Source organism: Dermacentor andersoni, chromosome 9 (genome assembly GCF_023375885.2).
Source record: "Dermacentor andersoni chromosome 9, qqDerAnde1_hic_scaffold, whole genome shotgun sequence".
NCBI classification, from domain to species: domain Eukaryota; kingdom Metazoa; phylum Arthropoda; class Arachnida; order Ixodida; family Ixodidae; genus Dermacentor; species Dermacentor andersoni.
This window is the reverse complement of record NC_092822.1, coordinates 52,353,230-52,368,848: the sequence shown is the minus strand read 5'-3', so window position 1 is coordinate 52,368,848 and position 15,619 is coordinate 52,353,230. Positions and strand designations below refer to the sequence as shown.

The window sequence follows — 15,619 nt, the reverse complement described above, 5'->3', positions numbered from 1 at the left end:
ATTGGACGCTCGTTAGAAGCCCTACATCGAGCGAACCGCGCGTTCGGCTCGGAGAAAATACAAAGAATTGAGGCAGCTCAACTTGGCGCTCCATCGACGAGCCAAGATGGCCGACGTAGTCCGGGAGGCCATGACGATGGCCGACTTCTTCTGGGAAGCCGCCAAGATGGCCGACGTAGTGCAGGAGGCCATGAAGATGGCAGACTTCTTCCGAGGAGCCGCCAAGATGGCCGCCGTCTTCCAAGAGGCCGCCCAGATGATCGACATTTTCCGCGAGGCTCCTCCGGGACCCGCAATGAAGCACGGGATGCGAAGGACCCTAATTTCGAGCATAGTTCATGCGACCGGTGTGGCAGTACGAAGCATGTTGCAACGGACAGGAATTGCCCCGCAAGGAACCGGCGGTGCAACGCCTGCCACACGTTGGGTCATTTTGCATCAGTATGCCGAAAAACCCGTACTGTCCAGCACGTCTCTTCCGCAGAGACGCGGTCTTCGTCAACTTCCGCAGGACAGCCGTCCGCGTCTGTCTTGACGGTGAGCACCTTGGAAGCTAAAAGGGATTTACAAGTCCCGGTCGTGGTTAACGACGTCGCCATGCGGCTGCTCGTGGACACAGGCGCGTCTGTCTCATTGATGACGGCCGAGGATTTTGAAAAGCACTTTGGTCGACAGCACAGACTGTCAAAAGCAGCAGTGGACTTGAGGAATTTCTCCAAGCAACGCATCGACATTCAAGGCCTTTTCCAAGCCACTGTCCAGTTTCTTCAAAGGTCGTGCTCAGTCACGTTCCATGTAACGTCCACAGGAACATCACTGCTGGGTCTTGACGCCATCCAGCGCTTGGGGATTCAAATCGACGGTACTTCGCTGACATGCTGCCTAGCTACGCTTCCTCCAGTACAGAGCCCCACAGGTGTGCCTCCGGGTTTTGATCACCTCTTCAGTGGCGAGTTGGGACTCGTCAAAAACTTCGTGCACCGAATACATCGGCGGCAAGGTATGAAACCTGTATCTTCCAAATTGCGCAGGCTACCCCTGGCTCTCCGTGACCAGGTGACAAATGAACTGCGGCGTCTCGAGGACTGCGACGTCATCGAGCGCGTCGAGGCTTCTGAATGGGTGTCTCCACTCGTCGTGGTGCGCAAAAAGGATGGAGCCATCCGGCTCTGTGTTGACCTCCGGGAACCGAATAAGGCAATTGTCATTGATGGGTATCCTTTGCCGCACGTGGAAGAGTTATTGCAAATGTTTCATGGTGCCACATATTTTTCTAAGCTGGATCTAGCATCTGCTTACCACCAGCTGCTACTGGAAGAAGGTAGTAGAGATCTCACCACATTCATAACTCATGAAGGCTTATTCAGGTTCAAGCGTGTCTGCTTTGGCTTGGCATCCGCGCCAGCAGTGTTTCAGAAAATGATGTCACAAATCTTGCAGAATTGTAAGAATGTTGTCTGTTACCTTGATGACATTTTGGTATGGGGTCAGACGAAACCTGAGCATGATGCTAATTTAAGAGAAGTCTTGCTTTGCATTTCAAACAGTGGTATGAAACTGAATGAAAAATGTGTCTTCTCTGTGAGAGAACTGACTTTTCTGGGCCATAAAATTTCAGCTGAAGGCATTTCGCCTACAGAGAGCAAGGTAAAGGCAATCCTGAATGCGCCTGTTCCTACAGATATTAAGTCATTGCAATCCTTCTTAGGATTAGCTGGTTACTATGCCAAGTTCATTGATCATTATGCAGAACTTGTAGAACCGCTTCGCCTCATGCTCAGGCAAGGGCAAAATTTTGCTTGGTCTGATGATGCACAACGTAGCTTCAATCAGTTGAAAGCTCATCTTACATGTTCCCCTGTCATTAAGATTTTCAACCCTGAATTGCCTGTGGTAGTCACGACTGATGCATCTGATGTTGGTGTTGGTGCTGTGTTACAGCAACCGTATGGTTCCAAGCTAGAAACTGTAGCTTTTGCATCTAGAACTTTGTCTGTAGCTGAACGAAAGTATTCTGTAGGAGAGCGTGAAGCGCTAGCATGTCTGTTCGCATGTGAAAAATGGCATGTTTACCTCTGGGGTAGACGGTTCACTCTTCGAACTGACCATCAAGCAGTAGTTGCATTACTGTCCGCTGGCGACTCAGGTCGTCGACCTCTTCGCATTTCAAGATGGTCAGCCAGGCTCCTGTATTACAACTTTCAGATTGAATATTGCAAAGGATCAGAAAACCTAGTAGCTGATGCCTTGTCTAGACTTCCAGTAAAGGATTCCCAGAATGTAGTTCAGGAGGAAGAAATAGTATCCTTAGTCACAACAGTCGTTGACAAGGAAACGGTGCAACTTGCAACGAGTACAGATGAGACGCTTCAGAAGGTCAGTAAATGCCTAGCAGAAGGTTGGCCTTCTAAGAAAGCCATAGACAATGCTTTAATAGCTTACTTTCATGTAAATGAAGAATTGTCCTTTGTAGACGGATTACTCATGCGTGGTGATCGTGTGGTAATACCCAGTGTCCTAATACCTACATTTCTACAGCTGGCACATGAAAATCATCAGGGCATAGTACGTACTAAGCAGCTTCTTCGTGAACGCTATTGGTGGCCCCAGATGGATAGCACTGTTGAACAGTATGTAAAGCATTGTCATGTATGTAAGCTGGCAGACAAGTCTGCAAAGCCTCATGTAGCTCCACTGCAGCCAGTCGAATGGCCGAACGGGCCTTGGCAGAAATTGGGAATGGACATTATTGGCCCATTAAACATGTCCTACCCTAGGTATCTAGTCACCCTTGTTGATTACTACTCAGTGGCCAGAAGTACTTGGTACTAATTCCATCTCCACAGATGATGTCATTAAGCTTCTTGATTGGGCTTTCAGCCGTGAAGGATTGCCAGACTCTATAGTTACAGACAATGGTCCACAGTTTGTCTCAAAACAATTCAAAGATTACCTAAAGGAAAAAGGAATCGCTCATTTTTTCTCCTCCAACTATTATCCTCAGGGAAATGGTCAAATAGAAAGGTTCAACAGAGTCATTAAGGAACACCTGCAGGTAGCAAGGCTTGAAGGTCGAGATGCTTCGAAAAGCATTTCAGAATTCTTGGGTTCTTATAGGATTACGCCACATGCTACAACGGGTCTCTCCCCAGCTTTCCTACTTCATGGTCGTCAACCCCGTTCAAAGGTAGATATTAGCAACTTCAGGTTGCCTAAGCACACAGCGGTTCAGAACAGTAAAGTTCGCGAGAGAGTCTCGCAGAAACAGCAGCAAACTAAACAGTATGTAGACAAACTGAGAGGTGCTCGGGCAACTCGTATCAAGGTGGGAGACACCGTCAAAGTAAAACTTGCCAAGAAAAGATTTTTTAAGTACAGTACGCCTCGTACAGTTAAAGCCCAGGTAGGACCATCCTCTTTTGTACTCAGTGATGGGAAGACGTGGAATGCCTCTAAGTTAACCACAGTAGTAGATAATTCAAAACATAGTACATTGTCCACAACGGATAAAGATTTTTTGTACTCGTATTCAAACCTGGATAGTCATTCCGATGACTCGTCTGGCATGACATCGTCCTTTCATAGGCATCACTTAAGTAGTGCATCTGACTGTATTGCTTCAGAGGCTACACAGTCAGCAATCATTTCTGATTCCGTGGGGGAATCGGTAGCATCCCAGGACTTGTTGGGACTTCGAGAGGAGCTTCCTGGGCAACCCTCTCCAGCTTTGCGCGACAACCACATTCAATTTTCCAACCAGGGGGAGGGAAATAGTAGTGGGACGACTGGGTCTTTAAAGTCGACCGAAACGCGTCGCAACCCCCAAAGTTCTTCTGAGGTACGCACGCGTCCTCATCGTGTCAAAAAACGGCCTCCGTGGCTTGACGATTATGTTTCTTGAATGTAGAGCGTTTTGCCGTCTTCGAAATGCCACGGCTAGGGGCCTCGCTGTGACATTTGGGAGGCACTTCACATTTTTTCGTTCACACAGGTAAAATGTGTTCCTTGTTGCGGTGCAGTGAGTTTTGTGCCGTGTTCCGTGTTGGACTTTGTTTGAGTGACTGCCCATATTTTGGTGCCCAAGACTGGTGCGCGTGTATGTGAACTTGGGCGGGGATGGATTCAATTTGTGGACTTAAGTGCGTGCTTTGTGTGCAACTGGTGCGCGTGTGTGAACATGGGGGGGGAATGAACTGAAATTGTTTTGGACTTAAGTGCGCGTCTTGTGTGCGCGTTTCAATGTATGCTCGCTTTGTTTCCAGGGGGGGATGATGTAGTATAGTGTCGCCCCCTGTCAGATCTCTGTGTCATCGCACATGTATGTTTTGTAGTTGTTTAACTAGATGGCGCACCCCCCTTCTGTCATGTGACAAGCTTGGACCAATCGGGAGGTGTCATCTAGCATGTGAAGCCTTTATAAGTAATAAACGGCCGTGGGTCGGTCGAGTCTTCGTTCCGGTTTTCAGCGGGAGCAGTTAGCTCCGTGTCTCCTTCACTGCGCCGGCGCTAGCCGCGCGTTCGCCCGTCGGGGCCCCCCGCTTGCCTGCCGCTGCCGACACAACAATTTCCAAAATCGAATAGAAGATTCGAATACGAATATTCTAAGGGTGCGTGAAATATATATGTATGTTTACACATAATTATGACGTTATACGTGCCGAAACAACGATATGATTACGAGGCATGCAATAGTGTGGTGGGCTCCGGATTAATTTGGCCCTCTGGGCTTCTTTACTGCATGTGCACAAGCATTTGTGCTTCAAATTATATAATGTGTGTGTGTGAAGAGAGAATAACGTAGGTATAGTGTCGCAGTGAAAGACGAAGCAGGCGATAGTAAGGGTTAGCGTTGCGCTGAAGCTCCTCGTAGAGACGCTGCTTAGAATTCACGGGAGCGTCATGTAAGCCCGACACAGCGCGCACGTCACACCTTAAGGGTGCGCTACATGAAAACAGGCAGCGTTTGTAGCTTAGTGCGCACCGCTCAGACCACTGTATAAGCCAACGCTAGTTGGTATGCACCGTGGTGTGTCATGTGCACAGCTGCACAGCGGAAACGCTAGCGCTCATGCAAGAAGCGGACGGAAGCGTCTCGCTTTCCGAACGTTCGCTTGCGCGCTCGTGATTCGCCAGTGCCGCGCTTTCGTCAGCGGTCGTCGGCACGGCGAGGCAGGAACACTGCCTATTCGGTGACGTAAGAGGCAAACCGAACTTTCGGACAGCGAGGCGCTTGGCGATCTCGCTCCAGGCTCCGCCGCAAAGCCGACTTAGCGGAGCGTGCACGTGCGTCCACCATGGCTTCGTCGTCCTTGCAGCCAAACGCGCTGCGTCCGTCATTGGAGACATTTACCCTCCCCCCCCCCCCCCCTCATGCACGGGCCGTCGATAGCTTGACAGCACGGCAACGCCGACAGCGCGAACTCGTCTCGAGGGTACACGTAAATGTTATCGCAATAAAATGACAAATGACAGAATGCATGCGCGTTCTGGCGAACGGCATTGGTGACCTGCAGCCGGCAAGCTAACTCGCCGATCCCATGTGATCACACTGATTGCACAATTATATGTTATAGCACAGCATATTATCAACGGTGCTTGCAGAGTGCATTCGCACTTCATTGTTCATGTGCCACCTATCGGCACGGCGGCTTCAATGGGAGACCCTTTCCTGGCCCGTCGGAGGCATATCACGCTTTTGTTTCTTGCGCCTATGCCCAATCGCGTTATTCCGCGTATGTCTTCATCCACGCTCTCAGTGAATATCGGATATGTAAATACCTTCCGATATTGGAAGATATTTTCGTGCCGGATGCGACCTCGTTACAATGAGGTTCAATATTTCAAGTATAACTCCCATTGCAAGCGATCTTGCGAGCGACAAGCGATGCGATGGATGGCTGTCGCGTTCGCTCATCGCCTGCAAGTCGTACGCCATGCGAGCGACGATTTCCAGCAGTCTCCCCAGTGCTGCCGATATGAGGGCAGCAAATATCGACACTAGCGTGACGCATGCTTTATTAAGTTAAGTTGATGTATTTTACTGTAAAAAGCAGCCTAAAATATTTCTGAGTATTGCAGTCGGTTCTTATTCTTGCACGTATAAAAATTCAATCGTTTGCTCGTTTCGTGCGACAACCAACAGTACTTGAGTGACTTACATCCAGTTCCGGCTTCGCGCTATTGGCTAGTCTCTCATAGCACTTCCGGATGACGAGCGACGAATTCTATATTTCTAGAACTGAGCGATCTGTTCAAGCGACGGCCCGTTTTGTCGCTTGAAGCCGTCACTCGTTGCTGTCGCACACAAAATCGCTCTCATGGAGTTTAGCCTTCAAGCTACCTCGTTATAATTAACTAATCGACATAACGTTAGGAACCCATACATAAACACTCTCATTTCAATGAAGCAAGATCGTTCCTTATGTAGATATCACAAATATTTTTATTTCTTTAGTTCAGTCTGAAATTTACAGATATTTTTACGCCGACGAGATTAATGCGGCGGCGCACGATACTGCTGGTCGGTATGACAAATTCAAAACTCCCGCGAGCTGTCGGTTACCTGGCAACCCACCAAACCAGCAGCGCCACCATCATTTACACACACAATTTACCACAATTTATCGCAGCCGCCTTCGCACCGCACTCTGTTGACCACTGCCTATCCCCTGCACTCTGGATCACGCATAGCCTTAATCGAAGGAATGCGTGACTGCGGCTTGCAGTACGAAGGCATATTTCTGGATATATGTGGCACATTCTGCGCCGTCTGATCGCAGCTGTGATAATCTGCTGCTCATTCGCAGTCAAGGGGCCGTATTTTATAACGATCAGTTTAGTTTGCCATTATATTTGCATGTCGTCATTGGCTCCGACAAAGCAGCGCTGACTGTATCACCATGATCAGACACTCGGCACAACGAACTAATGAAATGGATCATTACAATATTACGACCACAGCTCATGCTCTCGGTTTATTAGCGTCTCTTACATGCTTTTCCATTGTTTATAAGCATCCACTCGCGCACAGCGATGTATGATGCAGCGCTCAGCCAGCACACTCCCTTTAGTCAGAGATCCGCGTCGCGCCTTAAACCACGGGATCTTCTCAATGTAGCGATAACTGCCTCATAGTGCGCACCAACAGAAAAACTTTTAAAAAACCCTGCACCCAATGCGCTGCATCACATTAAGCGGCTGTGTGACGCTAAGCAGCTAACTTGTTAGTTTGGCATATTTTTCAAAGCCGTGACCTCCTTACCTGCATGAACAAGCAGCTAACAGCCAGGCAACTGTGAAAGGCTGAATCCTCACGCGTGGATCTACGTACGTTTACAATTGTGTAAGCTATGCTCCTACGTTTGTTGATCAGTTCATTACGGGCACGCGACGTGTGCGTGGCCTGCTAGTTACTCCTGGTTCAAACAAGGGGGTGCACAAGTATCGTCTAATCAAGTAGCTTGGCGGCGAGACCACACCATTCCGCCACCTTTGGAAGATCCATGGGCTTTAGTCACGTGGCCACTTGAGTGCGCACGACAACGGCGAAGATAGATTAGCATCGACAGCTCCATATGACAGAGCAGTCACCTTGTTGACGAAGACACGGCAGAGCGCAGTATTTTGCAGACCCTGACGAAAGTCTGCAGCAGGCTTTGGCATCGGCTTACGTAGCGCGTTTACGAACTACTTACCCTCCCCTTCCCTGGCACTCAACGTCAACCACGAGGGTGGAAATTGTTGTAACTATGTAATGGGTGTAACAATGTGCGGCTCTCCTTCAGCTTCATTATAGAGACATATTACGGGACAAGCAAAAGAAGCAAAACGGTGTGACATTTTGATTTGATAATCCTGTTGTGGACAGTCCCCAAGTGAGCATATTGTGAGCATGGCCTTTAATAAAGGTGCCCGTTTATTCCAACGCGCACTCTCGCTGTATTGTTTATTCCTCCTTTCAGGAAGCAGTCAATGCGTGGTCGTCAGGATGGTAGACCTCGCTGAGCAGCCTGTAGACGTAAGAGGGGGCGTGCCCACCGGCGCTCGTCACCAGCAGCGGAACGAGGTCCGGTGGCACGCAGTCGGAGGCCGGGTTGAGCAGGAGCGCTCCTGAGCGCGGCTCCGGCCCGAGGGGCTCCGGAGATCCCAGCTGCTGGTAGGCGCTCTCCGAGCAGGGCAGCTGCGGACTCAGCGTGGCCCCCGGCGCGCACACCAGTAGCGGCACCGCACAGTGTCGCGCAGCCAGGGCCAAGGCGTGGCTGCCACAAGGAGCCTGTTGTGCATAACGCCAACCACGTCGCACCTTAGCACACTTCAAGGTGTTGTGAACGATCGCCAGGAGCACAGTACACATAGAGAGAATGGAGGTCGTAATAATGTGCAACCACAGTTGCAGCTTCGGCAATTCTGCAACAGTCCTCGTTGACAGTGACCTTTGTTTCAATGCGAGAAAGAGAAAAAATAAAAATAGTGCTCCGACAGGGGGTGAGAGGAAGGCTAATGGAAGAGACACTGAATTTGCTTTAAATAAGGGTGCCACACAGTCAAGTAAAAGAAGTATGGCAGAGTTGTACATTTCCCACTAGATATAATATAGCTAACATAAGTCTTTCTATTCTTAACGTACTACAATATGTTCATTGAAAAATTGCAACACACACAGATTGAGGACACAAAAATACAATGTAACCATTGCATTTTAACGAGAATTTGAATTGCAGACTGCGGAGCCATGATTTACTCGTGGCTTTCATTTTCAGTTTGATCTATCTATACAACCGCTGTTTGCACAAGTTTTTCCTTTCCCATGCTGTTTTCACAACAGTTTTTTTCTCATTCCTAAAGGCAACACTTGAAAACTGGCAAATAAATGTCAATCAGGAGGTTGGATTCTTAATTTTTGTTGGCCCTACCGAAAATTACCATACAGTTTGCAGAAGACACTGCTCAGAGAAAGTTGCAAGGAACTGGGCACACATCGATATTAGTTCACATAGTACATTCTGCGACGGTACATTTGTCACCAAGAGGTAGCCCTGTAGCAGCCCAAATAAAGTTGTAACACAACAGGAGCACCACCTATTGGTGGCAAATATCTGTTATTAAAATCTAATGTTGTTAAAAAAAGAAGAATACTATGTTTTTCTGTGTGTTTCTATGAAAACAGCATCTTGCTAATTTTTATACTCTCTGAATTACTAAATTGTTTGTTACCTTTGCATCACCCTGTATTTGAATGGCAAAATCGTATTGGCCCCAAGCTGATGCTCTCTTTTAAGAATTCAGTATAGCGCACATTCTTCAAGGTGCAAGTTCAGGACATAGTTGATAGTTCAGAACACAGAAGGATGACACAAGCAGGCCCCCAAGATGACCGTTCCTCCAGCAACCTCACCTGAAGGCCTCCGTCCGCCAGGACACAGTCCGTTCCCAGGATCACCTTGCTCACCCGAGGCATTAGAGCCAGGATCGCAGAGTCCGGGACCAGAGTGGTTGCGATGCCCACACGTGCCAAGGACTCCGCGAGCTGCACGCCCTCGCAGCGCGGTCCCCCTTCTGCCACCAGAACCTGTTGCAGAAGAGCACAATACGATCAACGTGTTGAACACAATTCGCCGTTGGAAGTGAGAGCAATATGTTGAGCACGTTTCACTGTGCTTTGTGGCCAGCAAAAGAAGCCTGGGTGAACATCCGCAACGATCTGCAACAGTGCGAGGTGAATGCGTATCTTCGAACTTGTCGCAGCGCCTGCAGGCAAGAGAAACCTACGACACAACAGGACTGTCACGTCAACAGCAAAGCTTCCACATCAATGACAACTCTTGATGAAAAGTGAGTGAGTGCACCCACACCCCTGGCAGTGACATTTTGTTTCAATGACAAAAGGTGAGCGACAGAAACCAAGAAATGACTGAGTGCAATGTTAAACATCTGAATGCTTTCTGTATAGATAGAGTGCTGTTATGGCATTCACATGTATGCATACTACATGACCTTCTGATCATGAAAGTTATAATAAAAGAAAGAAGAGATAGAGCACTTTAAACACCATGTCTATAAATTGTGTCTGTGTCATGATTATGGCGGTATTAATAAAAACGTCATCATTATGGCAGTGCCCACAGCATTGTATAGACTATGATGCAGCACTTTTCTGGATGCCGATGCGAGACATGTTCAAACATTGTCACCAACACTTGCAGACATGTCTATGACTAGGCATAACTTCCTGAGGAAGTTCAAAGGAGACAATATGGACTCGTGTATGTCTTGCGTACAGCCTGTTCCAGGTAGAGTTGCGCCGCTTTTTTAACAGAACTTTTTTTATTTTTTGGCAAGTCAGTTCACCATGTTCTTGTAGCAAAAAGAGAAGCTAGCCATTGAGAAAGTGAAGTCGTGACTTCTGAGGAATGTTCAGGAAGAAGTGATACTGCATATCTTTTGTCACGATTATTTCTGTAGAACGATTGTGTGCTATGCGAGGTTTATAATTTTGCAACACTTCAAGAGGACTACAAATGACCTCAGAAACCTGACAAACGTTCAAAATGTGCCTAGGAAACCCCCTGAGCATGCTTGGCTATGTATGCATGTGTCGCCCCTGATTAAACATAAAAACTTAATTGAGGAAACAGTAGCACAAGGCCTTATTAAGCACGCATGAAAAGAATTGCATAATTCCGAGTGACGACTATGCATCTACATTTAAAAAGTATTGGCAGCATTTACTACTTCAATGAATACATTTTTGACTGGTCCAAGCATACGACACCGCCCTGATCCATACATATGTTGATGCAACTACTACTACTTCATTAAGCTGTTTATTATTCTGCTTTTGTATCAGAGATAGAACATGCAGTGATGGCAACAAGTTTTTTGCATCACTTGTGCGACCCTACAACCTTGTAGAAATGTGTGTGGCATTTGGGTGCACTTATTTAAGAACGCGATAAGAGTTCTTAACAGGCCACTCCCACAGGCAATGCCTTAGGTATACTCCGTAGGCAGTCGGGGTGTTTCGTTACATTTGGTCACCGTGAGGAGGCCAAATAGTACCACTGACCAGCTAACGGCAGGAAAAATGTGAAGACGACCAATGCTAGTGCGAAGGGAGTATCTGGTTTCCTTTAAGCAGGGATTCAGTGCATGTCTTCCTGCTAGTTTCAAACTAGTTTCAAGCCTGCTCCTATGCCTCACACTGTTCGTTGCTTTTGCATAGGTTAGGTCTTAAAGCTTCTCATCACTGTAGCACAATTTATTTTGACAAAACAAGCTGTGAATACACAATGTAGAAATGCAGGGCAATCTCTCGTACAATAACCTGGAGGCTTGGACGCAATGCCCCAAAAACGCTTGCTGGGAAATCCCTTGCTTTTGTAACTGACAATCGGAGCCCTCGCATGTCAGGGACTTAAAGCGAGCACGATGAGGTGTGCCTGCAAACTTCTGCATGCTCTCATGCAGAAATCAGATGGGACAATGTGATTGTTTCGGACACTACTGATGAGATGGCACTCCATATCCAGTCAAATGTGTAAAATGAGGGTGTACACCCCAAAACATTTCGGATACCAAAGTGAGAAAATTTGACAGCATTAACTGCTGGTGCCATGCATGTAGAAGTGCTCACACGCTTCACATCTATTGCTATAAACAAGGCTCCTAAGTGAACCCCCAAAAAATTTATTTTGTGTTTTTCCCTACGGCAGGCAACCACTTACTCTGTACACTGAAAGTGACTTACATTGAAAAGACCCAAACAAGATGCACCCCTAATTAATTAATTAAACTTAAATTCTGGGATCTTACATGCAAGGGCAGCAATCTGATTATAATGGGGGACTTCAGATTAATTTTGACCACTTGGAATTCTTTAATGTGCATCTAAATTTAAGAGCACAAGTTTTTAAGTTTTTCGCATTCTACCCAAATTGAAACTCAGCGCTGTGGCCGAGATCGAACCCACAACCTTAAGCTCAGTAGGGGCAACGCCATAGCCACTAAGCTACTGCAGTGAATCAAGACGCGGCCCTGTTCTACAGGAAAATAAAAATTCAGGCCGAAACTCCCTCACGGGAATTATTGTAAATGCGCAACACTTTCGCTCGTCGGTAAGACCAGTGTACTGCCGTGTGTTGCGGGCCACTTTACCAAGTGCTTTGGGTGTGACACTCACTCTCCTTGGCCATGCCACTTTCTCTCCACACCAACTACCTCTACATATAGCATGGCGCCGAGCATATCACACGACACCGCTTGTGCATGCGTTGTGCCCCCCCTTGCTGCCTTTGAGACTTGTTGTACCATCATGACCAGGACGATAAGAGGGTGCAGGCTTATCCTAGGTGACCCTGCAACACCGAATTACCACTAAATGTACTTTGGCCCACTAATATCTGCCTCCTGGGCCACACAATCCTAAACTAAAGCCTGTTTTCCTCTCTAAAGAATTTTAATTCATTCCAGAATATTAACAAGAGCACTTTGGAATGTAAAGCTTGCCTATGGCATTCCTCATGCCGTATATTTTACATATTAGGCACTCTTTAGCGACTATAAGCATGCTGATGTGGTCTTTTTGAGGCTGACTGAAAAACCACCTCGAGTTCCCGGTGTGAGTAGCCGTACACTGCTTCACCTTAATAATTGAAATGATTGACAGTGTTAGAACAAGGGGTTTCCTTGGAGCCAACATTGCAAACGCGGGACATTTCGGCGATAACAAGTCCCCTTGTTGGAATGTTGGCACCACAGACATCGCATTTGACGGCTGCTGATCATTACCCTGAAGGGACAAGATGTCAACAAACATTCTACTTGACACCGCATATCTACCTGAAATGTGCGCTGGCTCTGGGCAGCCCTTTTGAGGAAAGCCTCCACGGTGCGCGATCTCCCCTGAGTAAGAAGCAGGTCTCCGGACTGAATGTGCTCAGGGCCCTGGGCGGCCACATTCTCGGCGCTGTGCCGCAGCTCGCGCTCGAGCTCATCAAGACTGTCCAGCAGCTGTTCACGCAGCCCTGGAAGTGGTCGCGTGTAGTCGCTGACCGAGTCGTCACGTGCCGACAGGAGCTTCTGAAGCGAGTCCCTGTCGGCCTCCACCTGTGGATGGGAATGTGAAGATTATTTTTTTTTCAGCACCATCACTCTAAATAAATTGACTGCACAATAGGGACCTGCCACAGAGATAATTTATTACACCGGTTTTTCTTCAACACAATCCACCTGATATTTGCAACTTCCTGATCTCTTTCCTACACCTAATTCTCTACTGATCTCAACTGTACCTTTTCTTAATACCCTACCTCTTACTCTAATACGGGCATCATACAGCACACTTTTGGTAGCGATCAAGCCCTATCAGGGTCGAATTTCTTGGTCATGATTGGCTCCTTTGAGGAAGCTGTGGAAGGGAGCCGATCAGGCTCGATCACGATCGAAAGAGATTACGTGACACCAGTAAAATAGGCCACGGTTTGTCTAATCTACGCATTATATGCCTGCCCCAACTCTAATTCATTATTTTGATCTGAACTACTATACAGCCCACTTGATCCACTTCTCCCTTTTCAAAGTAAAATGAGGATTTCTTTCAGTCTAATATGGGCTTGCTTCTAACAAGGGTAATGAAAACAGTTCTGTTTAGCTCAGCAGATTATAGATACACAGCTAAAACTGTCTATGCTCCTTTGCATACTTAGAAGGCAATGCTGCAAGAGTTACGTAAACAGTGCAATCGTAGAAGTGTACTCTGCATTTTTTGCAGTTCAGCTCATTATTTGTGACACTTTTTACAGACTAACTACTTCAAAGAGTACAACTTGCGAATGTCAGGTCACATCAAATCACATATTACTTGTGCACCTTCGTGTTTCCAGTACACAATACATTATGCTTTGGTAGCGAGTGCAGGCAGTATGCTGTGTCCGCTGTTGCAGAACCATGATATTCCGCTCATTCAGTAGCAAATAGGTTAAAATCTGCCACACCTTCCATGTAATAATTGCATCATATTTTGGTGCATAAACATATGATGCATACTTAGGTCTTTCTTTTATATGTGACGTGCTATATTTTGGTCCGAGCAGTGAGAGAAGTCTCGCTAGCCTTCGTAGTGCGGCCCGCTATGTGTGAAACTGAGTACCATGCGTATTGAAGCACGACATGTTCACACAATTATACACTATCTGAAAAATGTCTTGACATTATAATGAAGTTCCAGGAGACTCCGTTAGGGTGTAGACGAAAACATGTCTAAACAAGGATAACAGTGAAAACGAAACAATGAATGCAAACAGCATAGCCAGCAGGAAGGCAAGGCTCTTGTCCCTTTTTTGGGAGGGAAAGTACGAGACAGCGGTGAAGAATAATGGCCACCGTCTGGCTAGAAAGAAAGGCCGTAGCGCCACTATTTTTGTTAACACGGCAATGCTAGTTGCTCACGAGACTCGCCGAGAACTTGCCAACACTACTACCCGTTCTCGTTTCTTTGCTACCATTTAGTGTGTTATGAATTGCAATTTCTGTCATTTTTCCCGTCTGCTTTTAAATACAGATGTACCGATTTGCTGCTTCACTCTTTACACAGCTGTGCACGGAAACGTCCGGTTGAGACATATCACGCGAGCGAAGCACGGACGCAAAGTAGATTTGAAGTTTCACCCGTCAGTGATCCGGTTGTTAGAGTAAACCGACTTCCCACCAAACCTGCGTCTGAAAGATCAAGAGTCACGGCTGCAAGCTTGCTGCATAATTACTACCGCTAATTTATAGCTCCGCGGTCCCCTGCTCGGACCTGAACGCAAAGACACCACGAAATCGAAACAGTTAATTGGCACCGGCATTTCAACTTAAGACAGAACAATGGCAGTCGTTTCGTCACCGATCATTTGTACCTGACGACCCCAGTAGGCGCTGGCATACTCGTCGCGAATGAGACGTAACACACGGCGCACTACGTTGGCACTGGGTGACAGGGGCGCGAGGTTCTTGCCGCGGGCCCTCACGAGGTCCAACAGCTCTTGGGCTTGCTGCCACGGTTCTTCGCGGACTAGCCGCAACAGCTCCGTAAGCGTGAGCCGAGCCTCTGCTTCAGCGTCCATGCTGGGTAGCTACGAGCAGAGAACGCTGTTTTAGAAGTCCCCCCAGGCACTCCGTAAAAGCGCCGGCTGATCGGTCTTGTCCTGCCGATCAGGCAATCGGCGGTAAACCAGGTAAACCTCAGCAACTATCGGCTTTGCGGGCGCACTGTACGGGATGCCAATCGAATGCCGAAAGCAAGTAGAGAGCAATTCACTTCGCGATCACGCCTCGCGACATTTCAATTACATATGGGAACAGATCGCGTAGCAAGCAACAGAAATACTTTTAACTGCCGTACCGGTCTTGGCTAGACTATTATTGGCTTGTGCAGAACAACATAGCCAGCATGGCCAACCATTGCACTGAGCGGCTGCTAGAGATGATTGAAGTGTGGTTTACATAATGCTAATATTTATTGTCAGGCGCGCTAAAACGTTTCATTTATGGTAGTATTTAACCGTGAGCTACTTGTTAGTTGTTGTTTTACGCAGTGTAAAAGGTAGGTATGCTTGATAGAACGCTTTCGCTTTTCCTT

General features: G+C 47.3%; 2 protein-coding genes across 3 annotated transcripts in view; one reads left to right on the top strand and one right to left on the bottom strand.

The window, feature by feature from the left end:
• The window catches only part of LOC126528033 (serine/threonine-protein kinase ICK), a 60,226-nt gene extending 52,176 nt beyond the window's left edge, over positions 1 to 8,050 (top strand). Inside the window, exon 7 of one of the 2 annotated variants that reach the window (XM_050175882.2) lies at positions 7,962 to 8,050. Coding sequence is in view for 1 of the 2 variants with exons in the window: in XM_050175883.2 (XP_050031840.2) it covers positions 7,962 to 7,994 (33 nt within the window). In the remaining variant the exon portion in view is untranslated. The remainder of the gene's footprint in view (positions 1 to 7,961) is intronic. The other variant, XM_050175883.2, reaches the window with a different exon arrangement.
• On the bottom strand, positions 7,880 to 15,570 carry eIF2Bbeta (eukaryotic translation initiation factor 2B subunit beta). The gene is made up of 4 exons (XM_050175891.3): positions 14,898 to 15,570; positions 12,838 to 13,104; positions 9,395 to 9,568; positions 7,880 to 8,272 (listed from the first exon to the last, which is right to left on the bottom strand). Exons 1-4 carry the CDS (start codon positions 15,102 to 15,104, stop codon positions 7,958 to 7,960), a joined length of 963 nt encoding a protein of 320 aa, XP_050031848.1. The 5' UTR covers positions 15,105 to 15,570; the 3' UTR covers positions 7,880 to 7,957.
• Between the last annotated feature and the right edge of the window lie 49 nt (positions 15,571 to 15,619).

Excerpts from the sequence above, each read along its gene's own strand:
- eIF2Bbeta (XM_050175891.3), bottom strand. The coding sequence starts at position 15,104 with ATGGACGCTGAAGCAGAGGCTCGGCTCACGCTTACGGAGCTGTTGCGG. Across the intron at positions 13,105-14,897 it reads GCGCCTACTGGGGTCGTCAG|GTGGAGGCCGACAGGGACTC; the intron begins GTACAAATGATC and ends TCCCATCCACAG. Across the intron at positions 9,569-12,837 it reads AGAGCCAGCGCACATTTCAG|GTTCTGGTGGCAGAAGGGGG; the intron begins GTAGATATGCGG and ends CTTCTGCAACAG.